General features: G+C 38.6%; 1 protein-coding gene across 7 annotated transcripts in view; it reads left to right on the forward strand.

Annotated features, from left to right (window-relative positions):
- MAST4 (microtubule associated serine/threonine kinase family member 4) overlaps positions 1–16,138 on the forward strand; it is a 607,818-nt gene that overhangs the window by 353,759 nt on the left and 237,921 nt on the right. For 3 of the 7 annotated variants that reach the window (XM_075590393.1, XM_075590412.1, XM_075590430.1), the window contains one exon: positions 6,042–6,122. The exons of 3 other annotated variants lie outside the window; for them this stretch is intronic. In XM_075590393.1, the coding sequence (XP_075446508.1) occupies positions 6,042–6,122 (81 nt within the window). Of the gene's footprint in view, positions 1–2,351; positions 2,985–6,041; positions 6,123–16,138 lie in introns of those variants that run through there. One more of the 7 variants, XM_075590437.1, reaches the window with a different exon arrangement.

The raw sequence follows: 16,138 nt of genomic DNA on the forward strand, positions 1-16,138 counted from the left end.
CTTCAAGGAATAAATTATATTTTATCATATCTAAGCCTCGTTCAGTTCAACCCAGATATTTGGTGTTTATTATATCTTGTCACAAGTTACCGTGACACAATACATGAACCGGATAGCTTTATACAATATAGTAACAATAATTCAATGAATTTACAATTTACTGTACATCCAAAAGTGATAATCTATAGACTTCTTTGATCTAGTTATATTTGTGGAGGATAATGAGAGCCACACTGGGACGTATCACAAACCAGTTGATGCGACCAACTATCTTTTGGCGTCCAGCCACCATGATTCCACTTGAATTCGTAACATACCACAGGGACAGTTTCTAAAAACTTAGAGATTGTTCTCAAAAATTAATTGTATCAAGAATAAGTTGAAGAATTGGAAACAAATTTTTTAAATAGAAATTATATGTAGCCCTTGTTCCCCCATACCAGGGAAGGAACTGCCAATGCTGCTATTACCTGTTGGCAACCAGGAGGCCTGAGTCTCCACCACTGGTAGCCTGAGGTGATTCTGGTTCGTCTCGGGGCAGGGCCTCCACCTGTAAGGGATCCCAACGTGGTGGGATAGGCCCCTTACAGGAACAATAATAAACGCAGTCAGGTATATAACGCCCACCTTTACTGAACATAGAGCACAGTACCCTGTACCACACAATATAACAACGCCCCAACCTGATACCACCAGTGAGTGTCCCCCAAACCACATAGGGTGCTTGGCACCAATACCCTGATGTCCTTTAACCCCAATGTCAGGGCTCACCCAAAAGTGTAGGAGATAGCGCTATCCCGTGGAGTGTTGGTGCACTTAGTTGAGGTACCTGGCCGAGTACTCCAGTACTCGGTGCGGCTGACTTAGCAAAAGGGATCTGCCGATCCAGCGACATCGTCCATGATGGCGTCCGCCTCCCCGTGGGGTGAATTCTGGCGTGGATAATATCACCATACAGAGTCTCTTGCAACAGAGATGGTCTGGTTCCAGACCACAGGCCACAATCGCCGTGCGACGTCTTTACTATGTCCCCGACACTAAACAGTAATGGGGAGGCATACCTACCTAAGGGGCCTTCCTTAAAAGCAACCAAAAGCTAAGTGGAGGGGGCCTATCTAGGACCTGAGGGGGGAATCTGGCCTAGTCTGAGTGCCACAGACACACAGACCCTACCTTCCCCTTTGTCCTGGCTCCAACTCCCCCTCGCGCTGAGAGTGTGCCAAATGTAACAATCTCCCCTCATGAGTATCTAACAGCCCTATTGGCTAACACTGACCACCTGATTCACTGCCCGTAAGCATTATGGGGCTTGTAGTCCCCTGCGGAGCAAATATAGAAGATGGCCGCCGCTACAAAGATGTACTGCGCATGCGCGTCTTGCCCGAGATGGCCGCCGGGGTTTCTGGGCTCCTCTACGCATACGTGACTCTCCTGTGCATGCAACATTATGAAGCTTTGTTTTACATTTATTATTTTGGGAGAACACTTTATTTATTTTTTTACTATCTGGGTGAAAGAGATAAATTCATAAATCATATTCCTTATGAAAAACAAATCTTACATTTTGGAATAGGACTCTACAAACTCATGGGATTAAGTGTTAATCTCTGATATTTCTATATAAAACAATACATGGATTTCAGTGCACCTGTAAACTGGCCATTGTTAAAATGGTGGCAATATTTTCAAAATAAATAAAGCCCTTGCACAGATTAAACTGTGAGCTATTTGGGCAGAAATTAATCTTGTTTGTAAATACAGTGCTCTGTGCACTTTCAGCTCTACTGTATATAAAACTAATTAATACTGCACCCAAACTCCTCTTCAATGCCATTCCAGCACTGAAGAATGTATCAGGATTGCAAATGACTGAATGTATTAAATTAGAGGTTTTCAATCATTTAGAATTCCGGAATTCTTCAAAAATTAAAATTAAAAAAAAGTACACCGACTTTGTAAATGTTTTTTTGGTTTTGCAGACCTCTGGCCCACTTATCTTGTTTCTAACCGTGCTATAGCTATTGTATTTCTTACATTTTTTTAAAACAAACTAGCAGTTTACTACATTGTACATAATGTATAACATGGATTACAGTCTAAAATATACTAGCCATTTTGAATCATTACATTAAAAAAATGTCAAAAATAAAATGTTTGTTTTTCAAAGGGATACGCCCCTCATTACAACATTTCTCTCTGGGAGCTTCCTGCAAAACAGCAGGGGTCCAATGAACACTAGTCTGAAAACCAATCTTAAATAATGGGTTAAAAAAATTCATCCAAGGACATACCCCATCATGCATTGCAGGTAGAGTTGTCTTATAATGCAGAAACCTATTGAGCCATGCTGCACAATAATAGCTACTTCTACATGTACATTACTTTATATGTAATATTACATTGTTGGGTGCACCAAACTTTAACAACATTGATTGTTAGATAATTTGTGGGGTTCTTATTAATGGCCGTGTGCCTTATTCTGGACTGCACAGTGAAGGCATAGCGGAGGGTTAATGATTACGTGTTTTTTTTCTTAGGTGAAACGCTTTAAATGTGCATTGCGGGTTTTTTGTTTTGTTGTTAGCCTTTGGAGGGGACTTCATTTCACAGAGCTGAAAAGCAAATCTGCCAGTGAACATCCTGATTTGTGCAAGACACAGGAACCGCTTAATAGGCATTGCTCAGAACCTCATTTGCAATTCTGTTAGTGTGCATCTTGCTTTGCAAAATCAGTGCTGCATTCAACCTGAATATAGCAGCTGACATCTCTTTATTACAGCTAGAGGTGGAAGGACCCAAACTTGCAGAATCACCCCTCCCCCCAGAGATTGTTAGTCCATTCCTTTATAGTGGTTCATTTTGGCTCTCTGTCAGCACAGGATGCTGCCAGTGGATGTGTGTCATGGTCTCAATAGATTGTGGTAAAATATAACAGTCATGAAAGCCCAGCGGGAAAGGCTGCGAATTCCAGGGCTGACCTTGGAGTAAGTATTGTCTCTCTTTAATATTTTGATGGTTTCTGCATGACATTAGCTTTTGTGCAACCAATAGCTGTTTAGGCTGTGTTTATACTGACAGCCTGGGAGCCCTGCAGCTTGAGGTGAAGGAGCATGCTTTATGTGAATTGCTGTTGGTTTTACATGCTGGGGATGCCTAACACCTAACATTGCTAAAAACACAGCCTGGAGATTTCAGTTTTCTTAAAGACGGAGATGAAATATCTCAATATCTTGCCGTTTAATTGTCATAGAATAGGTTTGTAGGCCATAGTGTGTGTGTTTGTCTCTCTCCACCTCCTTCACCCTCCCCCTTGCTGTTTGTCCCAGCGCTGTCTTTCAGATAAGGCCTGTGTCTCCTGAATAATGAACAGCGCTGCAATAGATTATAAGCATCATTGAAATGCTGTTGATGAAACGGTATTAGCCATGATCAATTTTTAATAGACTGTTCAACATTTGAAAGGGGAAAAAAATGCTATGTTGACTGGATGATTTTCCACAGCTTAATGTTAATTATGTGTTTGACAGTGTTTTTTTTGTGTGGGTACTTTATTTCTGTGCATTTGTTTATCCTTGACAAAAGTGTCTGTGTGTGCGTGTGTGTATGTATATGTATATATATATATATATATATATATATATATATATATATATATATATATATATATATATATATATACACACACACACGTGTATATATATATATATGTGTGTGTATATATATATATGTATGTGTATATATATATATGTATGTGTGTGTATATATATATATATATATATATATATATATATATATATATATATATATATACACACACACATATATACACATACATGTGTATAATATATATTTGTGTATACATATCCATACTGTAGTTGTTTTGTGTGTGTATATACATAAATCAGTGTACTGTATGTTATTAGTGTTGATTATTCCATTACCTATTGAAACTACACAAATATATCTTCAGGCTGGAAAGAAATTATTGTTTTCATTACTCTTTTTGTTACTATATAGACTAGGTGGATTGTTTGAACACAACCCCTCAATTTAATGTTTATACTGATTACTGGCACACACAAAAAAAATACATATCTGTTGAGACCATTTGTAAAAGCGTGAAACTCACAACATATAATTTAGGAGATAAGTCCCAGTATGGCATGTAAGACACAGCAGTAATACACAGGCACGTGAACAGACCTTCATACACAAGGATTGTTTCAAAAACATTTTGTTATTTGTGGTTATTATTTCCTACTTCTCCTCAAAGATAACTTCCTGTGTGGGCATCCCGCTGGCATGTTTGTGATATACAAAGTTAAATCAGCAAGGTATCATTTTAAATGTCTAATTGCATATTTTAGTAAAGATTGAAATAAAGATTGAACATTTGCTTTGTTCATATATGCAACCAAATGGTGTCTTATTAAAAAAAAGGAGTGATGCATTGAGCGACAACTAATTTTCGGGATGTGTGTGTGTATGTACAAAATCATGCAGAGGAGTACTTTTTTAACAGCAGCAAAGAGTTTTCACAAATTAGTTTATGTTCTTATAAGGTTAACTGATATATTTGCTATACATGCAAATTTTGAGTACCACACAGTTTTTGTTCTTTGATGAGTAATTTATTTCTGAATAAAGGACCTGTGTGCTCTTGAATGTTTGTATCTTTAAATGTCAGTAGCCCCCTGAGAAGGTCTCTTTATGCTGCCTCTAATAGTTAGAAGCAACAATAAAAGGTGAGAATATGAGCACTAAACAATCAAAAAGTTTCCAGGAATAGCTGTGGGATGGTGCAGTAGCCAAGCAAGGATACCTTACTTTTTAATTAAAATAATCACCATTTCATAGCACCAATTCGAGAATGCAAAGCATCACATTGTAATCTATCATATTATTCAAAGATGTTAATTTCTACAAGATTTCCACAGTTATATTTCCAAACCATGTTATGTATTTATATGATACTGTACATGGTAATTAAACCATGTGTTAATTTCCCAATGACCTGCTCTCCAATGTTGATGGATTTCAAAACTTTTAAAGAGTTGCCACTCGAGTTAATGTTAAAGCTTTTATTTGTTAAATATGATTTTAAAATATTGAGGAGGCCACTTGCTAAGTTTCCTTGCTTTATTATATTATAGTTAAAACATTTAAAATAAAAAAAATAAATATGATTTAGAACATAAAACCTTCATCTAATTTGAGGAACATTTGTTTGCAAGAATAATTTTGGGTGGAGATTATTTTCTGATTTCAATGAAAAATAAAGAATTTTATTATTTCAATAAATGTTAAGCTTTTGTTTTCTGGACTCCTCGTGTCATGAGTTTTGAGGTGGAATCTTAAAGTACCAATCTTTATTCCTTTCAGTATTGTTTGCTTTAAGGAATCCGAACTGGGGATCCTGCTGAAGCTGAACCTCGCTATTTTCAACTACAGAGATCGCCTGGTTCCCGAGAAACATACCAGTTTAGTTTGTGGTATTGCTTCCTGGACATTTAAACAGTTATCCAATAGGAAACGGCAATGTCATCCCCCCATAAAATTTGGTGACCATTTAAATTTCCCTAGAAGGGAGGAAAACACAGGCAACTAAACTGATAAGTATCAAGGGAACCGGGGTTTCCCCAGCCTAACAGTAGCATGGTTCAGCTTCGGAGGACCCCCTGGTTCACACTTTTTTTTTAATAATATATAGGCAAAGAAGGGTGGGCAATATATATATAAAAATGTGAAGATAAATTCAAAAAAACAAGCAGGCAGAATTGTTTCTTTAATCCCATAGGATTTGCTATGACCGCCTTCTGTTATATTCTTGTTAAATAGTTGTTTATCTTAAGTTTTGAATGCATTCATCTGCATTGCATACAGGTCACAATAAATGTCCAATGAAATTTTTTGACAATTCTCTGATTCATCTGAAAACCAGAGCCCTCTTCTAAGTTTGATTATTCCAGTGCAAGTTTACTAATTCACTTCATTTGCTTGCAAATACTGTGCTCACTGCAAGTGCCATTTTGAATTTGCAGTCTCACCCCAAGAAGCTTGAGTCCAACCCCAACAAGCCCCTGCAGTCCATGTAGTCCATTGTATGCTTTTCATTTTTGGAGGTAAGGAAATTTCCTTTCTGTTTATCACGTTGTGTGTTACATCCATGACGAATCTTTCAATGCTTTCTGTTGAGGATGATGGGGATTATGCACAGTACTAACTTCATGTGAACACTCATAACAGTATATGGCGAAACATTTATATAAAAATGGAAGCTATGAAAAAAATTACTACGTTAAATTAATTGATGGATTTTATAACATTACATTTTCAAATACACAATTTAGCAAGTAATAAACCAAGCATGTTTAATAAATAAATAATTAAAAAATATATTTGTGTGTATATATATATATATAAATATATGTATATATATATTTATTAATTAATTAAAGGGTTTGTCCATGCCATAACTCTCACTTTCTTGTTTTTTTCCGTTGCAAGTGCTGTACATTGTTTAAGTTCAATGATTCTTAAAAATCAATATACTGTACATATTTGACTCACTGATTTTTTTTTTTTTTTTACACTCTACTGTATATTTAAAGAAATGTTTTCTGCATCCTGAAGGATACTGGAAAAAGGTGAACAATGGGTTTATTAGTCATGGCACAGAATATATGGTTCAATGCTTTCCACATGTCATTACCCAAACGCCATCCTTACCCATGTCACTATCATGTATGATATTATAACCTTGTGCTATTAAGATATGGAGGTCAAATGAGTGACTTCTTAGTGTGAGTCAGAAAGGTATTGTTGGGTCCATCTCTGTTTTCAATTTTCCATCTTTAAACCGTTCTGTTACTGTAACAAATGTGGTGTTTACGACTCTTCCTTTTCCAATGAGTGCATAGTAATGTCAGATTCTGCAATCACACAATATAATTAATGTCGTAATGTGTTCAATTAAATATAATATAGTGATATTTGTTGTGAAATTGATGTCAGTCTGTGATGTTAGTGTGCTTGCTCGAATTTGTGTAACTGCATAACATTAGTATTCAAATAGGGATGTCACAAAATAATTTACAAGCAAATTGTAGTCCATGGTTATTTTTTCATATAGTACAGGACAGGTCCAGTTCCACCAATAAACATTTTGTAACAACTTGCCATGGGAACTGGTTTGTAACATAAACATACAGTAGTCACCCACCCATGTTTTTTGGTTTCCTTGAATACTAAATATTTGTTCTGTATGTTTGTTCTTTTATTCTTCATAATCATGCCCAATGTTTGAAAATAGGGTTCCAAACAGGAGGCATGCAAAGCATAAGTAACATCACGTTGCCGGTGAGAGTACAGGGCACGTCCTACTCAACATACGGTACCACCACCCACAAGAAATTAGCTCAGTAGTCTCTGTAGTCTGAAATACTCCTTAATGCAGTTTGCAGTGGGAGTAGTTGAGCATTAAAAAAATATTTTTTTAAAACACCTATATTTGTCTTATTAAAAAAGCATGAATTGTCGAGATGCAATTTCCTGAACACTTAACGGCCATTGCTTTACATTGGACTATACATTTAATGATGAATGTTCAATTGCACTCTAATTCAATGAATTGTGCTAGTGCTGATCGGGGCACTATTGCACAGAAACTTCCATTGACTTTAATATAAGTTTTGGTGGTCTAGTGCCCGATAGTGCCTATCAGAGTTTAATGAACAACCCTAGTTGTTCAGTATGCTATGCAGCGTCTTCCCTGTGCTGGAGAAGATCTTAAACCCATTGATTTGAATATAGCTGAATTGTTCTCCGGGAGGCTACTGCTCAGAAAATTGAATAGGAGCCAAAGTAACACATAGGCCTCTACTCAGTACACTGTGAAGCCATATCCTGCTCTCAGGAACATTTAAGCCTCACTTTAAATTGGTAAAGAGAAAACGAAGGGTACGGATAAGTCCTCAAAGAGAACACCACAATTAATAAAATATAAAGTTTAATGAAAACCTTAATTAAAACATATATTGTAATAATCTAAAAGGAGTAGGTAGGGGTATTCTCAATAATGAGAGAATATAAATAAGTGACACACTGTCTGCATATAGTATGCTTTATAAGCCAGTCTCAGATTCCTCATACAGTGTCAGGAAGTGCTAGAGACAGGGATATGATGTAGCTACCCAATATCCGGGTATAGGTCAATAGCGTATAATAACAGTAAATAGGTGACACTCCGTATATACTGTGCTTAGATAACCAATCTATTATAAATGACTGGGTATCTAAGAATGTTCATACAAGGGATGGGGTGGAGGGGTGCCATAACCATTAAGGGATACCGTGTGGCTATAGTACGCAATACTTGATTTACATGCCTCTCTTTTTCTCTGCCGGTCTTGCCCTTCTAATCCCATACCCTGGTTAAACTGTCACGCATGCTCCATTCCGGCTATTGGTCACCATATATAAATTAGATGTCAGGTAAAGTCCCAAGAATCACAAGCTTATATGTATGTATGTACAAGTATAGCAGAGCCGCTGTGATGGACAGTGTGTCTGTCTGTAGAGTAACTGAGGCAATGATAGATCAGTAATGTCAGACCTGTGTACCAACGAATAGCTAAGATCTTTAACGACAAGAAATCCTACCTACATGGGAGTTTGATCTGGCTGCAATACTGCAGTTGTCCACCGGCGTAAACCCAAAGAGAACTAAACTCCTAGAGGCATTGCAATATAGGACCCTCCAACTCCCTGGCTAAGCCCTACTTAAGTCAGGAAGTCATATGCTCCCCGTGTTGCACCTCTGTTCCTGAACAGTTCACATCTACTCCTGTTACCTGTCAAGCTAAGTATCCTGCCTGTGTCCCCTTGTGTTTACACCTCGAATATCCTTTGGACTTTGCTTTGCCTAACCCCTCAAGTACCTTACTGCCAGATTGTGTATGACCTCAGAACTGTACTGTACTTTGCGTGCCTGATCTTTTCCCAATGATGATCCCTTCCTGAGTTCTGTCATACTCTGTGTTATCAGAAGTAGCCCTGATCCTATATAAATGTAAGGCACGGATGACTGACCTGTCTTAACTACCCAAATACAGGACTCATCCAGTGAAAGTCAATAAAAGGTCAACAGTTGAGACACACATTGCCACTGGTTAATAAGCGGACTCCCGCTAACTAGTCCCTACAGTGCGAAGCTACAATTATCCCCTACTCACAATCTCAATAACTAGTCCCTACAGTGCGAAGCTACAATTATCCCCTACTCACAATCTCAATGTTGACCCATTGGCTAGGTGTTGCAAAGGGTGGTAAAAAAAATGTCCCGACGTATGTTTCACTCCCGCATGAAACTTAGTCAAGAAGAGACAAACAAAAAATGAATGGGTTCAAAACCAAACAAAAGCCTGTGACACAAGGGGGAAACAAAATAAATGGCAGTTGGCCAGAGATATCGCAAGAAGAAATTGGACAGGGATAGTATTCAACTGAATTCCAAAGGATATAAAAAGACAAAAAAATCCAGCTTTTTCTCCAGGGAAAGTCCAGGATATGATGCAGCCAACTACTGCACATTTTTATGAAAAAAATCTTGTAAGTGATTGGATGGCAGTAGACTGATTGGCTTATAGTTCGACGTTCTGCACTGTAGGGATTAGATTGCGGGATGAGTCCTGTACTCTCAGGGGGTGGGGGGGGGGGCGCCGGGTTGGTTTAAGACTGGTCAGACATCCATTGCTTACATTTATATAGTATCTGGGCTACTGTCTGTTGCAGAGACTTGTATACCTGTACACACTAGAAGCTTGTGTTTCTTGGGACTTTTACCTGGCATTTGCTTTATATATTGTGACCAATAGCCTGTATTGATCCACATTTATCGGTGGAGTACTATAGCCACACAATATCCATGAATGGTTCCAGCACCCCCACCCCCTAACCTGTGTTTACATTCTTAGACACCCAGTCATGTATAATAAATTGGTTATCTAAGCACAGTAGGTATATACATATGGCGACTCTCCTATTTAATGTGGGTATTATGCGCTATTGACCTGTACCCAGATTGTGGTGCTGGGTAGCCACATCATATCCCTGTATGTTTCTACCTCTCTGACCGTGTATGAGGAATCTGAGACAGCTGTCATTTATTATTGAATGGATTATCATGCAGACAGTGTCTCACTTACAGTGGCGAGAAAATGTTTGTGAACCACATAGGATTTTCACATATTTCAAACCTAAAATGTTATTAGATCTTAATCCAAGTCCTAATAATAGATAGAAATAGCAAAAACAAAAAACGAATAGAAGCTCTAAGAGTACAGATTGTAGAATACAACAATTAGACCGGAGTCTATGTGAAGGAGTTTAAAGGAAGGTGGTCTGTGATAATGCAGCTAGGGATGGAGAGTGCAAAACAAGGAACAAGGCAAATAATGGATACCTGTATAGGTTTGAGATAATTCTCACCGGTTGTCTGCCTCAGTTCTTAGCCCCTTTATCTAGACTGCAGTCGATGTGGAGTAGCATTACTCACGGTTGTGCACCGTCATTTATGGTTACAGCTGATCTGTGTAGATCAATTCTGCTGCTCCAGAATCACCTCCACAATCTCCAATGGCGTCCACTCAATCCAAAGTAGCAAAATGAAGAGGTGGATTTGTTTTGTTTTTTATAAAAGCGCCACAGGGGGCGTGGGAGGAGGAGCTAATTTTGTTTGGTTCTTTTTTTATGTAGTTTAATTAATTGATTTTAACTAATTTTTCTGGTGAGTTACCCTGGTTATTCCTCGCAGCGGGAATATCTTGATCTATCCACCTATTCAATAAAGATAGCCTGATCAAACAAATGACACACAAAGTTATACTTTTTCAATATTTATTTATCCACAAATGATTCAACATTCAATATCCATGTGTGAAAAAGTATGTGAACCTTGAGATTCAGTACCTGGTGGCATCCCCTGAGCAGCAATGACTTCAACTAAGCATTTCCTGTAACTACTGGTCAGTCTCTCACATCAGTTTTGAGGAATTTTTGCCATTCCTTCTTACAGAACTGCTTCAACTCAGTGACATTTGAGGGAGTCCTTGCATGGTCAACTCGCTACAGGTCCTGCCACAACATTTCAGTAAGGTTTAGGTCCGAATTTTAGCTAGGCCATTCTAAAATGTGGAATTTCTTCTTCTGCAGCAATTATTTTGTAGATCTGCTTGTATGTTTAGGATCATTGTCTTGCTGCATAACCCACTTTTGCTTCAGCTTGCAGATGGATGGCCTGACATTGTCCTCTAGAATCTTCTGATACAATGCTGAATTAATGGTTGTGTCAATAATTAAAGCTGTCCAGGTCCTGAAGCAGCAAAGCAGTCCCAAACCATCACACTCCCACCACCATGCTTGACGGTTAGGATGAGGTTCTTCTGTTAGAAGACAGTTTTGGTTTTCGTTGAACATAGCATTTCTCATTGAAGGCAAAACGTTCTACCTTTGACTCGTCTATCAAGAGAACATTGTTCCAGAAGTCTTGTGGATCATCTAAGTGCTCTTTAGCAAACTTCAGATGGCACAAATGTTCTTTTTAGAGAGCAGTGATTTTCTCCTGGCTATCCTTCCATGAACATCATTCTTCTTCAGTCTTTTTCTGATAGAGTGACCTGCAGATCCTTGGATGTTACTCTCGGGTTCTTTGTGACTTCCTAGATGATTTGCCAGTTTGTTCTTGGAGAGATTTGGTAGCATGACAGATCTTGGGTACAGTGACTGTGGCCTTAAACGTTTTCCATTTGTCTGACAGTGAATTGGTGGAGCCCCAAATCCTTATAAATGGTTGGGTGACCCTTTTAAGACTGATGAGCATCAATAGCTGCTTTTCTGAGGCCTTCAAAGATTTCATTTGATCGTGGCATGACGTGTTTCCAGACACCTGAATGGTGAAGACCAAACTCACATTTCTGATCTTTATGTAGGGTGGGGCCTCCCAAACTCACCCCTGAAGATCTTCCTAATTATTAAGCCACTGATTCTAATTATCCCTGTTAATTTAGCTGATAAAACAGGGTTTCACTTACTTTTTCATATACCCCGACTCAATTTAATTACTCATGGTTTGTCTAATTCATACATCATTTTGTTTAAAAAAAACATGTAATTGGGTAATATAAACCCTATTGGATATTTAAGAAAGGCTGGATTTGATTGAAGGTTATCATGGAAAAGCGAAGGAATCTCCATAATTATCAATGGGGTTCACAAACTATTATTGAAAATACCCCTTCCTATTCCTTTTTGTTTATTGCGATTATATAGATTTTCTCTTGGAGGACTTATCTATAGCCCTTTGTTTTCTCTTTACTTTGTGGGTGCAATACTGTGATTAGGTAATGTTTAGTAATCAACCAAGTATATTTGTGTTTTTTGCTCAGTTTGAATTGGGCTTAAATCTCCCCTGAGCAAGGTGAAGTGGAATTCACAGCATAATGAATTGAAACGGGGCAGTGTGGATAGCTACTCAAAAACACATAAGGAGACAGAGAATCCTCCTGAAAGATCCTCATTAACTGCACAGCAAAGCTAGGAATGGTTAGCAGGGTTTAAATACCCACTGTATGAGTAATTTAATTAGCTGTGAAGGTACAGGTAAGCAATCGCTCCCAGCACTGTGGGAGGGCAATTGCCACTAAAAGCCAAATGGCAAAAATAATAAATATTTTATTAATAAACCAAAGTAACAAATATTAAATAGCACATACTCTAAACTATCATAAAAACAATTAAAACATGTGTGTAACGGGTGACAGCCAGTCCAGGGATAACTGTGGTTAGATCCAAATTACTCTCAAAATGAATCCCTGAACCAGGTGAGTGGATCGTGGTAGGTACGTTTCGCGCATAGGGGGTGGCGATTTCTCAAGGTGGGAGATGTTCAACAGAGTAGCGCTGCCCTCTTATATGCTCCTGTGCTGTGCGATCCTTGAAGGTACCTTGAGAAAGCGCCACCACCTATGCGCGAAACGTACGTCGGCATGACGTCATCACGTTGACGTCGTGGATGAGGAAGTAACGGGTGAGATCGTTCTGAATGCGGTGGTAGTCACTGGTTGCTTATTGCAGTAACTATATATGTTCATATTGGGTGCAGCTCATTATTTGCTGTTTGTATCTCCCCTGCTATACACTTTTGAGCATACCGCTGAGTACTTTGATATGATGGTTTGCCTTATGGCATAGGACTACCTACACTGCATTATATTCCACCCTGAGGTATAGAGACGTGATATGCACTAGCATCCTGACCTCAATTCATTGATTGTGTCTTACCTACCACGATCCACTCACCTGGTTCAGGGATTCATATTGAGAGTAATTTGGATCTAACCACAGTTATCCCTGGACTGGCTGTCACCCGTTACACACATGTTTTAAAGGTTTTTATGATAGTTTAGAGTATGTGCTATTTAATATTTGTTACTTTGGTTTATTAATAAAATATTTATTATTTTTGCCATTTGGCTTTTAGTGGCAATTGCCCTCCCACAGTGCTGGGAGCGATTGCTTACATGTACCTTCACAGCTAATTAAATTTAAATACAGTGGGTATTTAAACCCTGCTAACCATTCCTAGCTTTGCTGTGCAGTTAATGAGGATCTTTCAGGAGGATTCTCTGTCTCCTTATGTTTCAATATTTTTTCAAAGCAGATTTCTACTTTAAAGTGGTTCAATGAAACAGGCAGTTTTTGTCTGTCAAACGTTATCCTCTTTGCACCAACAGGAACTATACTACTGGTACATTATGCTTTATAATTACATTTAAATTGGGGTGAGCGGTATCTCACAAGTTATGTATGGATAGCTACTCATCCTTTGGAATGCCATTCCTCTGTGTGTGTGTGGCGTTGTTTCCCCCCCACCCTATGGGAAATGTGGTGGCTACTGAGTGTGAGGTGCGTTACCTGCAGCTCACAGGAGGCCTGAACCTCCGTTGCTGGGAGTCCGTGGTGTACCTGATCTGTCTGGTGATGATGCTTCCACCTGTGCGGGATCCTGACCTCGCCGGATAACCCCTTCACAGGACCCCATGCAATAAGATCACACACTTGTATTTAATAACAGTTTACTGAACACAGGTAACACTAGGTATCTCACTAACCCACATACAATATAGGCCTCGCACGGCCATAGCCCCATAGTACCCTGCAACCGTAGTGTCCACCCCTGCTGGGATTTCCCCAAAGTAGATTTCCTGGAATGTTATCTGTGGATGAAACCTATCCCTCTCCTCTGTGCAGTATGCGATTTATGACTTTAGGTGTTAAATGGTCCCTGAATGTTTGATGTAAGTGTGTGTATGAGTGTAAATATTCATTTATAGAGCGCCCATGGTGTATACAATGCTTTACAAAAGGTGTGTGTAGAGGGGTCTGTATACCAATATTGTTGGTGGGTGTTGAAATTTGTATTCATGCAACGGGCTCTCTTTCGGTGTTCTTCAGAGTCAGAGAAATGTTCACCGACAGGACTGTCTCTTGTTCCGCGTGTGATGCTGTGGCGATGCAGATTCATTCTCTTGTTTAGCCCCTGTCCCGTCTCACCTATTGTAGCAGCCCCCATGACATTTCATTCACATAAGGTACACAACATTGCTGGAGGTTAATAAAAACCTTTCTTGCTTTATCCATTGTAACATCATCCGAGGGAAGAGATCAGTTACATTACATATTTACATAGTAGATAAGGTTGAAAAAAGACGTACGTCCATCAAGTTCAACCTATACTAAATATAGACAACAGATACTTTCTCCAATATCTATACTTACTTATTGATCCAGAGGAAGGTAAACAAAAAACCCCAGTGACATATTATCCAATGATATCTCATAAGTGGAAAAATAAATTCCTTCCTGACTCCAAGAATTGGCAATCGGATTACTCCCTGAATCAACATTCTTCCCATGTTTACTTTTGTTATATCCCTGTATACCTTTCCTTTGTAAAAAGATGTCCAACCTTTTTTTGAACAAATCTATTGTATCTGCCATCACAGCCTCCATGGTAAAGAATTCCACATTTTAATTGCCTTTGCTGTAAAGAACCCTTTCCTTTGTTGCTGGTGAAATGTCCTTTCCTCCAACGTTAAGGGATGCCCCGAGTCCTTTGTACTACCCTTGGGATGAATAGTTCTTTTGAAAGCGCCTTGTACTTTCCCCGAATAATTTGTATATGGTTATCATATCCCCTCTTAGACAGATCTTTTCTAATGTAAATAAATCTATTTTAGCTGGCCTCTCCTCATAAGTTAGATTGTCCATCCCCCTTTATTAATTTGGTGGCTCTTCTCTGCACTCTCTCTAGTTCCATAATGTATTTTCTAAGAAGTGGTGCCCCATATTGTACTCCATATTCAAGGTGTGGTCTTACTAATACTTTGTAAAGGGGCATAATTATGTTTACTTCCCTTCCATTCATTGTCTGTTTAATGCAAGATAAGTTCTTGTTTGCCTTAGCATCTACTGCATGACTTTTGGCACGATTGCTAAGCCTGCTGTCTACAAGCACTCCTAAATCCTTCTCCATAAAGATTTCCCCCATTGTATCCCCATTTAATTTGTAGGTCGCTTGTTTATTTTTGCTTCCCAAATGCATAACCTTACATTTATCTGTATTAAACCTCATCTGCCATTTACCTACCCAAGTTTCCAGTCTCTTCAAGTCCTTCTGGAGAGAAATTACATCCTGCTCTAATTCTACTACCTTACACAATTTAGTATCATCAGCAAAGATGGAGACTTTGCTCTTGATGCCAACCTCAAACCACTCTATGAACAAACTTAACTTCTACTGCGCAGTACTGTGCAGTAGTAGTTAAATTTGTTCATGGAGTCAATGACATCATACCAATCCTATGGCATAGCAGCTACAGAATCACCTACCAGTGTATGAAGGGTCATGGGTTTGATTCCTGCATAGTATGGTAAAATTGTGTGTGTGTGTGTGTGTGTGTGTGTGTGTGTGTGTGTGTGTGTGTGTGTGTGTGTGTGTGTGTGTGTGTGTGTGTGTGTGTGTGTGTGTGTGTGTGTGTGTGTGTGTGCGATAAAGCATTGAAAGTTATAATTAAAAAAA

Source organism: Ascaphus truei, chromosome 1 (genome assembly GCF_040206685.1).
Source record: "Ascaphus truei isolate aAscTru1 chromosome 1, aAscTru1.hap1, whole genome shotgun sequence".
NCBI lineage: Eukaryota > Metazoa > Chordata > Amphibia > Anura > Ascaphidae > Ascaphus > Ascaphus truei.